Below are 10,841 nucleotides of genomic sequence, written 5' to 3' on the forward strand. Positions count from 1 at the left end.
CTAAGCCCTCGTTGCTGGGCGACAAGTCCCGCCCCGCAGGCGGCACCGGAAGTGGCAGGCCGGGATCAGCCTTTAAGATGGCGTCTCCTCAGGGGGGCCAGATTGCGATCGCGATGAGGCTTCGGAACCAGCTCCAGTCAGTGTACAAGATGGACCCGCTACGGAACGAGGTGCAGAGGCGGCAGGGTTACTGCTGTGGTCGGCTGGCGGTGCGAACAGGGGCCGGCTAGAGGACGGGCGGTGGCTGGCCGGGCGCCCAGTGCGCCTGCGCAGAGACGGGGGCCCAATGCGCCTGCGCGATTGCGGTCGGGTTGCCAAACTCTGGGCTAGGACGCCTGCGCATTGTGCCGCCCACGTCGTGTAGTCTCCCCTGGGAAAGGAAGGTAGAGCGAGTCCAAGTGAAGGGAGCCCCCGCTGTGCGCGGAGCCCTCTGCTGGGCGGAGGGGGAGTGTCAGCCCCCGGGAGTTAATCCCGGGCAGACCGCGCAGGGTGCGAGGCTTGGCCGTGGAGTCTGATGAAAGAGGCGACTTCCAAGCTGGGAAGGCGCACGGGTTGGGGTTGGGGGTGGAGAGTGATCCGTGACGGAGGGTGTGTCCGCAGGAAGAGGTCCGAGTAAAGATCAAAGATCTGAATGAGCACATCGTCTGCTGTCTGTGCGCAGGCTACTTCGTGGATGCCACCACCATCACAGAGTGTCTTCATACTTGTGAGTGCCCTGGACCCTGGCTGGTTCTTCCAGGCCCTAGTCCCCACCAAGCTGGCTGCCAGCCTCTGGGCTGCCTGCCCCAATCACCACGACACCCCACTCAGTCCCTGAACCCGATTCCCAGAGGGCCTGAGAGTCTCTCTTCTCTTCCTGCAGTCTGCAAGAGTTGTATTGTGAAGTACCTCCAAACCAGCAAGTACTGCCCCATGTGCAACATCAAGATCCACGAGACACAGCCACTGCTCAACCTCAAACTGGACCGGGTCATGCAGGACATTGTGTACAAGCTAGTGCCTGGCTTGCAAGACAGTGAGTGACCAACCTGACTCTGAGGGGCCTCTAGAGGACTGATGCTGGGTGGCAGGCAGCTTGAGGTGACAAGGGCTTTGGTGGGAATCATGTAGGTAAAGAGGTTGACAGCCAGAAGGACAAAGAGTGAAGGAGGGTTAATACTTTACTTCTTGTACTCTGTTCCCTTCTAGGTGAAGAGAAACGAATTAGAGAATTCTACCAGTCCCGAGGCTTGGACCGGGTCACCCAGCCCAGTGGGGAAGGTATGTTCCTTGGCAGCAGGAGGGTAAAGTAAAGCTCCCAGAGCATTCCTCCTGCCCAGTTTTGCTCTCCGGGGGAAGAGGAGTATCAAATCTGTCCCACCCTTCTCACTACTCTGTTTTCTCAGAGCCAGCCCTGAGCAACCTCGGCCTCCCCTTTAGCAGCTTCGACCACTCTAAAGCCCACTACTATCGCTATGATGAGCAGCTGAGCCTGTGTCTGGAGCGGCTGAGGTGAGGGGCAAGTTGTGGGCTGTCTGAAGTGACAGAGTCAATGACCTAGAGCTGGGGAGAAGTGATGGAGTGTCTGTTCCCTTGAAAAGAGTATATCATGGCTCTGGGTGGGGGACAGTGAGAAAGATAAGGCTCCCTAACCGGTGTCTGTTTCCCCCCAGTTCTGGCAAAGACAAGAATAAAAGTGTCCTGCAGGTGAGAGGGGCTGAAGGGAGGGCCTCTCTAAGGAGACTCACCTCCCTGTGGCCCTTCCCTCACACACCTTCTCTTCCCTCTCCACCCCCAGAACAAATATGTCCGATGTTCTGTTAGAGCTGAGGTTCGCCATCTCCGAAGGGTCCTGTGTCACCGCTTGATGCTAAATCCCCAGCATGTGAGTACTCCCACAGTAAGTTTCTTTTTTTTGAGGGGGTGGGGGCTACAAAGAGAGAGACAAAGTCTAGGGTGGACCAGGGTAGTTCTTGATGTGTGCAATAGGAGAGTTCCTAAAACTTGTGCCCCATCTTCTAGGTGCAGCTCCTTTTTGACAATGAAGTTCTCCCTGATCACATGACCATGAAGCAGATATGGCTCTCCCGCTGGTTCGGCAAGGTGAGCCAGGGCCGAGGCGGTCCTCAGGGCAGGGGTGGGCTGGGGGGGCCTTTTGGGTAAGAATACTCCCGCTGACTGCTTCTTCCCCCGTTCTCTCCTTAGCCATCCCCTTTGCTTTTACAATACAGTGTGAAAGAGAAGAGGAGGTAGGGGCCAAGCCCCCACCCCATCCCTCTCCCCTTCCCTCCCCAGATATTTATGTGAAATTAACTGCGGCTTTATTTTTTGAAATAAAAACTTTAAAAAAGCATCTCTCTTCCTCCTTCTTGTCCTACCACACACTCATGCTTTGTCCTGTGTCCTGCTTCCCTCAGAAATCCTCTGAGATTCATCAAGAAGGAGGGCTTTTCTATGTCCGTGGTCCCCCAGCAAATTGCCAGAGGAGAGGGCTAGAGGACCCTACACATGTAAAACTCAGAAGGTGAGCTAAGTGCAACCAGGCCGCCCGCACCAGCTCTTTTTGGTGAAGGGAAGGCTTTCTGGAGGGGAGCTCTCACTGTCCTTGAATGTGGCAGCATATGACGCAGTCCTGAGTGGAGGTGCCCTAATTCAAGAGTGGTGAGAGTAGGGCTAGGGTTGGACAGTGGCCACCGCAGGACTGAAGAAGAGTGATAGATCAAAGAAAAATTGAAAGAATTGGGCTATGGGAGGAGTCTTAAAGAAAATTGGGGGACGGGGGGGGCACAGGGAGCACACGGGATAGTTAGAGTTGGAGACCTGGCTGTCCAGACAAGACTCAGCGAGACTTCAGGTACCTGGGCTAGGTGAGGCCAGGGTGGGGAGAGGGTGGTTGAGGAGGAGAGGGAGCTGGTGCCCAGGAGAGCAAAGGCAGCTTCAAGAAACCAGCGGAAGCAGCAAGACCAGAACTCCGTAATTCAGCCAACATTCCCTGTCTGTTCGAGCCCAACATTGAGCACCGAGCTCTGGAAATAAACCCAGCCAGTGTCCCTGTACACGGGCTTCTCTGTGGGGTAGCCAGAAACTTGCCCAACTAGGATAGTAACAGAGGGAGGCTGGAGGCCAAAGCAAAGAGTTTCTGAAGGATGTGAATGGGCTGCTGCTGAATCTGGGACAAGAGGGATAGAGCAGGCAGCATAAATTTTGCCAGAACATTTGTTACCAGAGTTTAAAGCCTAAATCTCATGCTGGCCGAAGTGTGACTCCACAAATTCAGTGGGGTTGTTGTGTATAGCTGGTGAGGGCTAAAGGCACCAAGCTTCCATGGGTGAAGATGACTTGGAGGGGGGCATCTAGTGAAGGAGGTCTGAACTGGCTAAGAGAGCCGGGGACTCGAGGGGCGGAAACCTGAGCTCACAATGGGTGCACAGTCAGCCTGGGCTTCCCTCCCCATGGATGAAGCTTTTAGGACAAGAGAAAGGCAGGGGTGGAGAAGAAGAGCTGTTGGGTGTGCTGGGCAGGCAGCGGGGACACCGCAGAGCCACTGGCCTGGCACAATTCCTTCCTGACACGATCTCCAAGATTCCTAAAGCTTCCCATGTTTAGGGCCTCATGCCTGGAATGCCTGTCCCCCTCCCCCCATACTCAGCAGTCTGTGAAGACCTAAGTGTCACCTCCTCCAGGACACCCTCCTTCAGCCAGAATCAGGGCTGCTTCCATCACCTCTGGGCCTGCCTCTACACCAGCATATAACTCGGGTTTTTGATTAATTTTATCTATCCCAGGGTTCCACACACTCTTTTCCCTGAATTTATGCTCTGGGGACTCGCTGGCACACTCAAGCACACCACACTCAGGGTGTTCTTAAGGCGTTTGTGTGTGAAAGGGCATTTCTGGGGAGTGACTCCTGAGGGAGAGGTATGGGCTAGGGGGAAGGAGAGTAGACATGCCCCTGGGGACTTTTCTGGGCCCAAGCAGCTGCAAGAGTTGAGGAGTAGTCTGGTTGGGGCTTGGCAGCAGGTAGGCCCAGTCAGAAGATAAGGCTGCCCAAGGTCCCAAGAGATCTGAGGACCAAGCCTCGGGATGAGGCCTTTGACGACGCGTGGCTTGTGGCCAAGAAGCAGCGGAAGGCGCGCAGGCCTGGATCTGGGGTGGAGCGGCTGCCCCGCCTCGTCCTCAGCTCAGCGGAGCCTTCTTTTTGTCTGTCAGCGGCTGTGGCGGCAGCGGCGGCGGCGGCTGCGGCGCGTCTCGTCTCGGGAGGTGGCTGATACAGGCCAGCTGCGAGCTCCGCGCCGCTCTCCCTCCATCTATGGGTCCATTACCCGGCTCCTTGACCTGCCCCACGCAAACCCTGTACCCCGAGGTCACTTTGGTCTCGATCTGCGCCAGGGCGAGTGAATCAAGCCCTTGCTTCTCTTAGGCTCCGCGACCCAGAACGCGCGCGCCGCGTTCAAAGACAGGCGGCCGCAGGGCCGTCCCAGCGCACAGCCGGCACTCCCCGGGGCGCCCTTGACCTCGCGGCGCTACCGGGTGGAGGCATCATCCTCACCTGCAGGGCTAAGCCCGCCCTTGCCCTTGTGTGCCGTTTCTCACCTAGCTGTTTCTGCGGTCCACACTCAGCCAGGGGAGGAGGCGCCAAGATTTGCCCCGCCTTTGGCACAGAGGAGGACCGGCCCCGCTCAGTCTGGCCAGTCTCTCCCAGGGCTTGTGGGGAGCGGGTGCGGGAGGAGGAGATAGGGAAGAGGGGCTTCCTTGGAACAGTGATTCTGGGGTGTGTGTGTTTGTGTAGAGCGGTGTCTGAGTATCCCGCCGGTCCCTCATCCCAGCCCGCACACCCCCAGGATGGCAGCCGTTGCGCAGAGCTCTTTGTGAGCCAGGTAAAGGGCAGGAAAGAACTCGCAGACCCGAGGCCCTAGAAGTAAGGAAACTAAAATTTAAGTGTCTGAATCAGTTCGCTCTGCAGTAACGTTTTCTGAAAGAAAAATATACCAGAAGTGTGTGAGATGGACGGACACCCTGCCCCATGCTCCTCTGCTTAGAGTTTCCTCCCTAAACTCGCACTTCCCTGTCACTCTGGTTAACGGATTTTCCCTAAGGGTGGGGAGGAGGAGGGCAAGCAGGGCTCTGAGACTGTCCTCTGCCATCCACAGCCCCAAGGGGGTTATTCTGAGAATCCCCAATCCCCCCCCATACACTCCGTCCGAAGAAGAGGGGGTCGATCTGGGGCGGGCCTGGGTAGAGGAACCCTCTGGATGAGAGGCTGAGGTGGGCAAGGCATCGTGAGACCGCGGTGTCAGGGAATGAGAAGTAAGGTGGGGGTGATGAAGAAAAGGAATAAGGTGAGAGGTAAGGTGGAGGGATGAGGAAAGGGAAATCTGAAGGGGGTGATGAGGGGAGGTGTGAGAAAGCATCCTTAAGTGGGAATCCAAGTGCTTTCCCCAGGGAGTGAAAGTCAGAATGTGGGGATCTCTACAAGGGGAGGGAGAAGAGGACTCCGAAATGTCTTAAAGGACAATGAGAGAAATCAGAGGAGGTGGGAGACAAGGACTGCCTGATAATGGTGGGAGAGGAAAAACATTGGAGGGTGAAGGCTCACGTCTGTGGATTGCTCTGGGAAGAGCCTACAACAGGGAGGGTTGGACCATGGGGTGGGAGGTATGGTCAGAAGAGGTTGGCACTCCCAAGCTGGAGTGGGGGGAAACATATGAGACAGCTGAGCGCCCCCCGAAGCCCAGAATCCAGGTTTAATCTCTTAATCTCCCTCATTAATCACTCACCCTCTTCCTATCCCCCTCTGCGGATTGGGTTTCTCCCCAGCTCAGGTTCCAGAGGCTTCGCTGGGAAAAGTCTCCTCCTGTGGCCCCATGATCGTCTGGACAAGTCCCTGGCCGCTGGGATGACCTTAGTCAGGCTCTGCTGTCAGCAGCCTCCTCCCTCTCCTCCCCCAAACTCACATCTGGGGATCGCTCAACCCCATTGTCCAACCCCATTACCTGAGCTTGGTTTCAGGGGGGAGAAGGTAGGCGGGAGAGATGGAAGGGGAAGAAGGCAAAGCCCCTTCAGGAGAGCCCCACACTCCCCAAGATACACACTAGTAATTGAGAGCAGAGGAAGAGATGACATAAAAGCTATATAGAGGATGCATGAGGGAAGGTCGTAGTGTCTGTTTGGTGAGAGGCCTGGGACATGAGCTAGGCAGTTCCTGCAGCCTCCTGGGACCCTCTTTAATTGCAGATTAAGTGAAACCATCAGGACGCTTCAGTGGGCTGAGGCCTTCAGCCAGGAGGATCTCTCCTGGCCCTCCCCCACCCCCCACCATTAATAACCAATTAACAAGGTCCTGAGGTATCTCAGCTTTCCCCTGTGGCCTGGCTCTGTTCTCTGACCCAGCAGTGGCCCACTGGGCTGAGTGTGTTGCTCAGGCTGCCATGAGGGCACTATGTGAGTGTCTGGGTGTGTCTGGCAGATGGGGGGGCATGTCACTGGAGGGAACCCTTTACCAAGAAGACCCTGTGTTTCTCTGCCTTTGTTGAGTGGTCCAGGTCAGTGCCTCAGGCCACATGAGGTTCCCTGACCCTCATTATCCAAGTGCCTTCCTGTCCTTGTCAAGGAGTCTTTGCCCCAGGTGTCTCGAATCTCCTAAGCCCTGTTTGGGGCACCCCAGCTGCAGGCTCCACTTGCCCCAGGGAATAGACAGGTGGGCACAGAGGATTGCTGCACAAATGGTGGGAGGTGCAGAGGTCTACAGAGAAGGTGACATAATGGAGAGTCTAGGAGGGACCGATCCACTTCCTCATAGCATTGTTTGAAACAACTAAAAGAAACCCATAGCAGCGAGTTCCTTAGGAGTGGTCATTTCCTCAGGAGTGGTGGGGCTCCTCTGCCTCTGGGCTGTGAATCCCAGCTATTTCGCATGTGATATGCAACCAAAACCCTTGCCTTGTTGGGCCTCCACGGGCAGAGCAGCGCTCTCCCAGAGCTGCATTTTTCCTACAAAGGAAGGCTGTGGGGTGCTAATCTGGGTGTGAGCGCAGAACTACAATAGGTGTGGGAGAGAAGAGAGAATGACAGACAGGATATAGCTAAAATAGGAATGACTATCCCAGGCCTTAGAGTTTGTCCCTGGGTTGACAGAGGTTTCTGTCCCAGGATCTGGTTGGGTCCATGAAATCTGCCCTTCAAGTCACTCTTCTATAGGGAGTGACCCCGATGCTCCTGGGTAGTGACCAGTGGCCCCTCGCACCACTGCTTCTGCTTGGTGGTTTCTGGGCCTCCCCAGGCCAGGGAACCCCTACTGGGACACCTTTGCTTAATAAGGAGGCAAAGACAGATCAATCGATTGATAGTCAGATAGAGTAACCAGAAGGCCATCAGTGGAGGCCAGTTTTCACTGGCAAAGACCCCTCCTGGGCAGTAGCACCAGCTCTGGGTTTGCTATGTCCTCTCTCTTGAGGCCCAGGTAGGTCTCCAGCGGCTTCTCCGTGTGTTTTGACTTCCTCAAGGCCTCTGAGACATGGTGGAACAGCCTTGGGTCCAACCAGAGAGCCAGCCTGAGTTCACTCAACCTGTGCTTGCTTCCCCATCGCATCCCCATTATTCCCGGTTGCAGTTGTTCTGCCCAACCAGGTCCTTCCAAGCCTCGAGTCCCCGCAGACCCCCGCGCCGCGCTAATAACTTCCAGCCGCCAGGACCTCTTTAATAGCGTTCTGGGGCGGGGGGGGGGGGGGGGGGGGGCGGGGACGAAAGGGCCAGGTCAGGAGACCGAGGTCCTTCCTAGGTGGGATCGGGCACAGTCTGCTCTGATCTCCCTCCTCGGAATTTTGCAAATCCCCAGCCGTTGGGGCCAGGGAAAGCAATTTTATTGCCGACGAATTTATGAGCCAGAGCGGAGGTTAGGCGGGGAGTCCGTGGCACACAGAATCTGGGGGCCGCCCAGGAAGGGTCTAGCCCGAGTGTGTACCGGGCCCCGCCTGGCAGTGCAGAGCAGCCCCGCGGCCGGGTCTGGCGGGTTGTTCTGCCGATTTCTCTCCGCGCCTCCCCACCCGGTGGAAATACCGCTCCCGGGACATCTACCAGCTCCAGACCCATCGCGGTCCCGGGGTGGGGGTTGGGGGCGCAGGAGGAGGGGCACACGGGGCTCGAGCCCAGCGCGGGGGGCGGGTCCGAGGCGGGGGGCCCAGAACGGGAGCCGCGCGCTGGGGCCCAGGCAGCTGCGGAGCCGAGCACAGCGGGCAGCGGGACCGCCACTGCCCGGCCGGCCATGAGCTCGGGATCCGAGCCCCGGACACCTCCGACACCCTTCAGCATCGCGGACATACTAGGCCCGCGCATGGTCCCCCGAGGACCCTCTGCGTCACAGCTTCCAGAGTCGAGCCCAGGTCCCACGTCGCCGCTGTGCGCGCTGGAGGAGCTGACTAGTAAAACTTTCCGCGGACTTGACGGGCACGCTCTGCAGTCCTCTGAAGGTATAGCGCCGGCAAGGTCGCGCACTGTGACTTGGCCTTCTCCCCATCTCTCCCCTATAGGTTCCCGGTCTCGAACCTTCGTTCACCCTAGCCGCCACCCTAATCTGCCCCTGCCCTCAGCCCACGTGCCGTGCCGGGACTTGCATCTCCCGCTCCTCTCCTCCTGTTAGTTCCCAGGCTCCGCGGCCGCTCCTGGAGGCCGCCTGCGCCAAGGAGAAGGGCTGGTCTGTCGAGAACTGAGCGACCCCTTGGTCCGTTCGCTGTAGGCGGGGCAATCGCAACAGAGAAAGGCCGAGAGATGGAGACAAAAGGCCTGAGCCGAAGGCTGTAAACGAGTGAGCTAGGGCAAGGGCGGCGCAGAAAGTGCCGGGAGGCGAGGCTCGGGCCTCTCCGGGCGACCTAGCTCCGCTCCAAGCCGCTCTCTTCTCTAGAGGGCGGCAAGGAGCACAAGGTCCTTGGAGCGGTAAGGGCCGCGGGACTCCGGACTCTGCCTTTCCTTGCCCTTTGAAACCCCATTATCTCCCTTTTGGGCTCGAGGTGAGGGCGCCCGTGACACTAAAAGGGAGTAAGCCGCGAGGGCCCGACAGGACCCACGTATCTAAAGAAGGACACGATCTGGGCCCTGTTACACTCACCCTGGCGGGTTGGCTGCCTCTACTCTGACCAGGGTCGGCCCCCGCCTCTGGTGCCGGCACCAGCCGTCAAGCCCGCTCAATCAGGGGCTCCGGAAGGCCTCCAGGCCCCGCCCCAGACGGCCTATCCCTGCACCAGGTCTCCTCTGGCTTGTTCCATCCTCCTCCCAAGCCTCTGTCCCGGCAAGATGCCCTCAGCCTGCTGCCCCCTGTACCCCAGTGGCCGGTTCCACTTTGTGCCCCTACCCTCACCTCGGCCTGACCCCCGCGCAGTTCAGTAAGGGACCATGGTTCTGGCTCCCATCCGCCTTCTCGCTCCCCTCACCCCAACCCTGGCCTGACCGGACCCCCAGCTTTTCCTCCGGGGCCAAGTCTGATTCCCGCAGGCTGGAAACTGACCCGCGCCTATCCCTGCAGGCCGGGCCGCCCCGGGCGCGCTGGGCCCTGGCCCCGCCGGCCGCAGACGGCGAAAGTCACGCACGGCCTTTACGGCGCAGCAGGTGCTGGAGCTGGAGCGGCGCTTCGTCTTCCAGAAGTACCTGGCGCCGTCCGAGCGCGACGGGTTGGCAGCGAGGCTGGGCTTGGCCAACGCGCAGGTCGTCACGTGGTTCCAGAACCGGCGTGCCAAGCTCAAGCGCGACGTGGAGGAGATGCGCGCCGACGTGGCCTCGCTGCACGCGCTGTCCCCCGAAATCCAGTGCCGCCTCGCGCTGCCTCATGGCGCCCCAGGCTTCGGCCGGCCCGACTCCGGACCCCAACTGTCAGACGAGGAGATACAGGTGGACGATTGAAGGCAAAGCCGTCTCCAGGGCTCTGGGCCCTGGGTTACTCGCCTCGGCGCTCCGCGCCCTGTCTGGGTTACTGGGTGGAGGGAGGGTGTCGATTCTGGCCTCTTGGGCTCACAGACCAGACGCCCACCTTTCCCCGTTGTTGAGAATAAAGCCGAGACTCCGCCGCACAACGCCTCAGTCCCGGCGCCCGGAGCAATAAGAGCAAACTCTGCAGGTTACTCTGCAGATTCCGTGCTTGGTGCTGTGGCGAGCCTTTAAACTCAAGGTTTCCTTTAGCTCTCATAGCAGCTCTATAAGGTACGTGATATAATTATGTCCATTTTACAAAGGAAGAAGCCCTGGGTCAGGATTTGGACCTTGGTATCCAGCCAGCCTTTGCCACCGGTGCTTGTCAGCCCTCGCTCCGAGAGACTCCGGGCTGAAGGGAAGGGAGTGGGACTCTGTAGCTGCCGGCCACCCCTCCCCTACTGGCTGCCTTTGGTCGCAGGACTCCACTGGGCCTTTGATCCGCCGCTGCCTCGGAGACCTTACTCCTAACCTCTATGCCCGCCCCAGAGTGACCATGTTGTGGTCACCTCTTTCCTCTTTCCCCATTCTGAGGTCATTTGTTAATGGGGTCCTGCCCCTGCTGAAAGAACCCTACCTGAGACACAGGCAAAGTGATGCATGCACGGTGAGGGGACACACCTCTGCTTCCGGGACCTCTGCCCTGCATTTGGGGGCGAAAAATTTCCACCAGGATGGTGGCGGTGGCGGGAGGGTTGAGGAGGCCAGCCGGCCCGCTGAGGCGGAGCTGGGAGTAGCGGCCACCTGAGGTGGAGATCCCAGCCTACCCCCACCAGTGGACATTTCTGAGATTGATTCCGCTGGTGATTAATCACCCTTCTGTAGTGTGATGGGGAGGGAAGAGGAACACTCAGTAGCTACAGGCCTTCCCCCAAGCCAGGCCATCCCAGCCTATCTTCAGGAGACCA

The 10,841-nt window shown here is 58.5% G+C and overlaps 2 protein-coding genes across 6 annotated transcripts; both read left to right on the plus strand.

Annotated features, from left to right (window-relative positions):
* PCGF1 (polycomb group ring finger 1) lies at positions 1-9,544 on the plus strand. 5 transcript variants are annotated; one of them, XM_058550874.1, is made up of 11 exons: positions 1-170; positions 601-706; positions 863-1,015; positions 1,189-1,260; positions 1,386-1,491; positions 1,653-1,686; positions 1,778-1,879; positions 2,002-2,082; positions 2,185-2,228; positions 2,397-2,503; positions 8,505-9,544. In XM_058550874.1, the coding sequence occupies exons 1-10, from the start codon at positions 78-80 to the stop codon at positions 2,473-2,475; spliced, it is 870 nt and encodes a 289-aa protein (XP_058406857.1). In that variant the 5' UTR covers positions 1-77; the 3' UTR covers positions 2,476-2,503; positions 8,505-9,544. The 5 variants fall into 5 exon arrangements, with proteins under 5 accessions (XP_058406857.1, XP_058406856.1, XP_058406858.1 ...); XM_058550873.1 differs by lacking the exon at positions 8,505-9,544 and having other exon boundaries at positions 2,397-2,727; XM_058550875.1 differs by lacking the exon at positions 8,505-9,544 and having other exon boundaries at positions 12-170; positions 1,778-1,864; positions 2,397-2,727.
* Positions 8,194-10,633, plus strand: LBX2 (ladybird homeobox 2). Its single transcript, XM_058550879.1, has 2 exons — positions 8,194-8,444; positions 9,494-10,633. The coding sequence occupies exons 1-2, from the start codon at positions 8,240-8,242 to the stop codon at positions 9,865-9,867; spliced, it is 579 nt and encodes a 192-aa protein (XP_058406862.1). The 5' UTR covers positions 8,194-8,239; the 3' UTR covers positions 9,868-10,633.
* Positions 10,634-10,841: the final 208 nt, after the last annotated feature.

The sequence above is a fragment of the Diceros bicornis genome, chromosome 12 (genome assembly GCF_020826845.1).
Source record: "Diceros bicornis minor isolate mBicDic1 chromosome 12, mDicBic1.mat.cur, whole genome shotgun sequence".
Lineage (NCBI taxonomy): Eukaryota > Metazoa > Chordata > Mammalia > Perissodactyla > Rhinocerotidae > Diceros > Diceros bicornis.

Excerpts from the sequence above, each read along its gene's own strand:
- PCGF1 (XM_058550874.1), top strand. The coding sequence starts at position 78 with ATGGCGTCTCCTCAGGGGGGCCAGATTGCGATCGCGATGAGGCTTCGG. Across the intron at positions 1,492-1,652 it reads CTGTGTCTGGAGCGGCTGAG|TTCTGGCAAAGACAAGAATA; the intron begins GTGAGGGGCAAG and ends GTTTCCCCCCAG. Across the intron at positions 1,687-1,777 it reads AGAATAAAAGTGTCCTGCAG|AACAAATATGTCCGATGTTC; the intron begins GTGAGAGGGGCT and ends CTCCACCCCCAG.
- LBX2 (XM_058550879.1), top strand. The coding sequence starts at position 8,240 with ATGAGCTCGGGATCCGAGCCCCGGACACCTCCGACACCCTTCAGCATC. Across the intron at positions 8,445-9,493 it reads CGCTCTGCAGTCCTCTGAAG|GCCGGGCCGCCCCGGGCGCG; the intron begins GTATAGCGCCGG and ends CTATCCCTGCAG.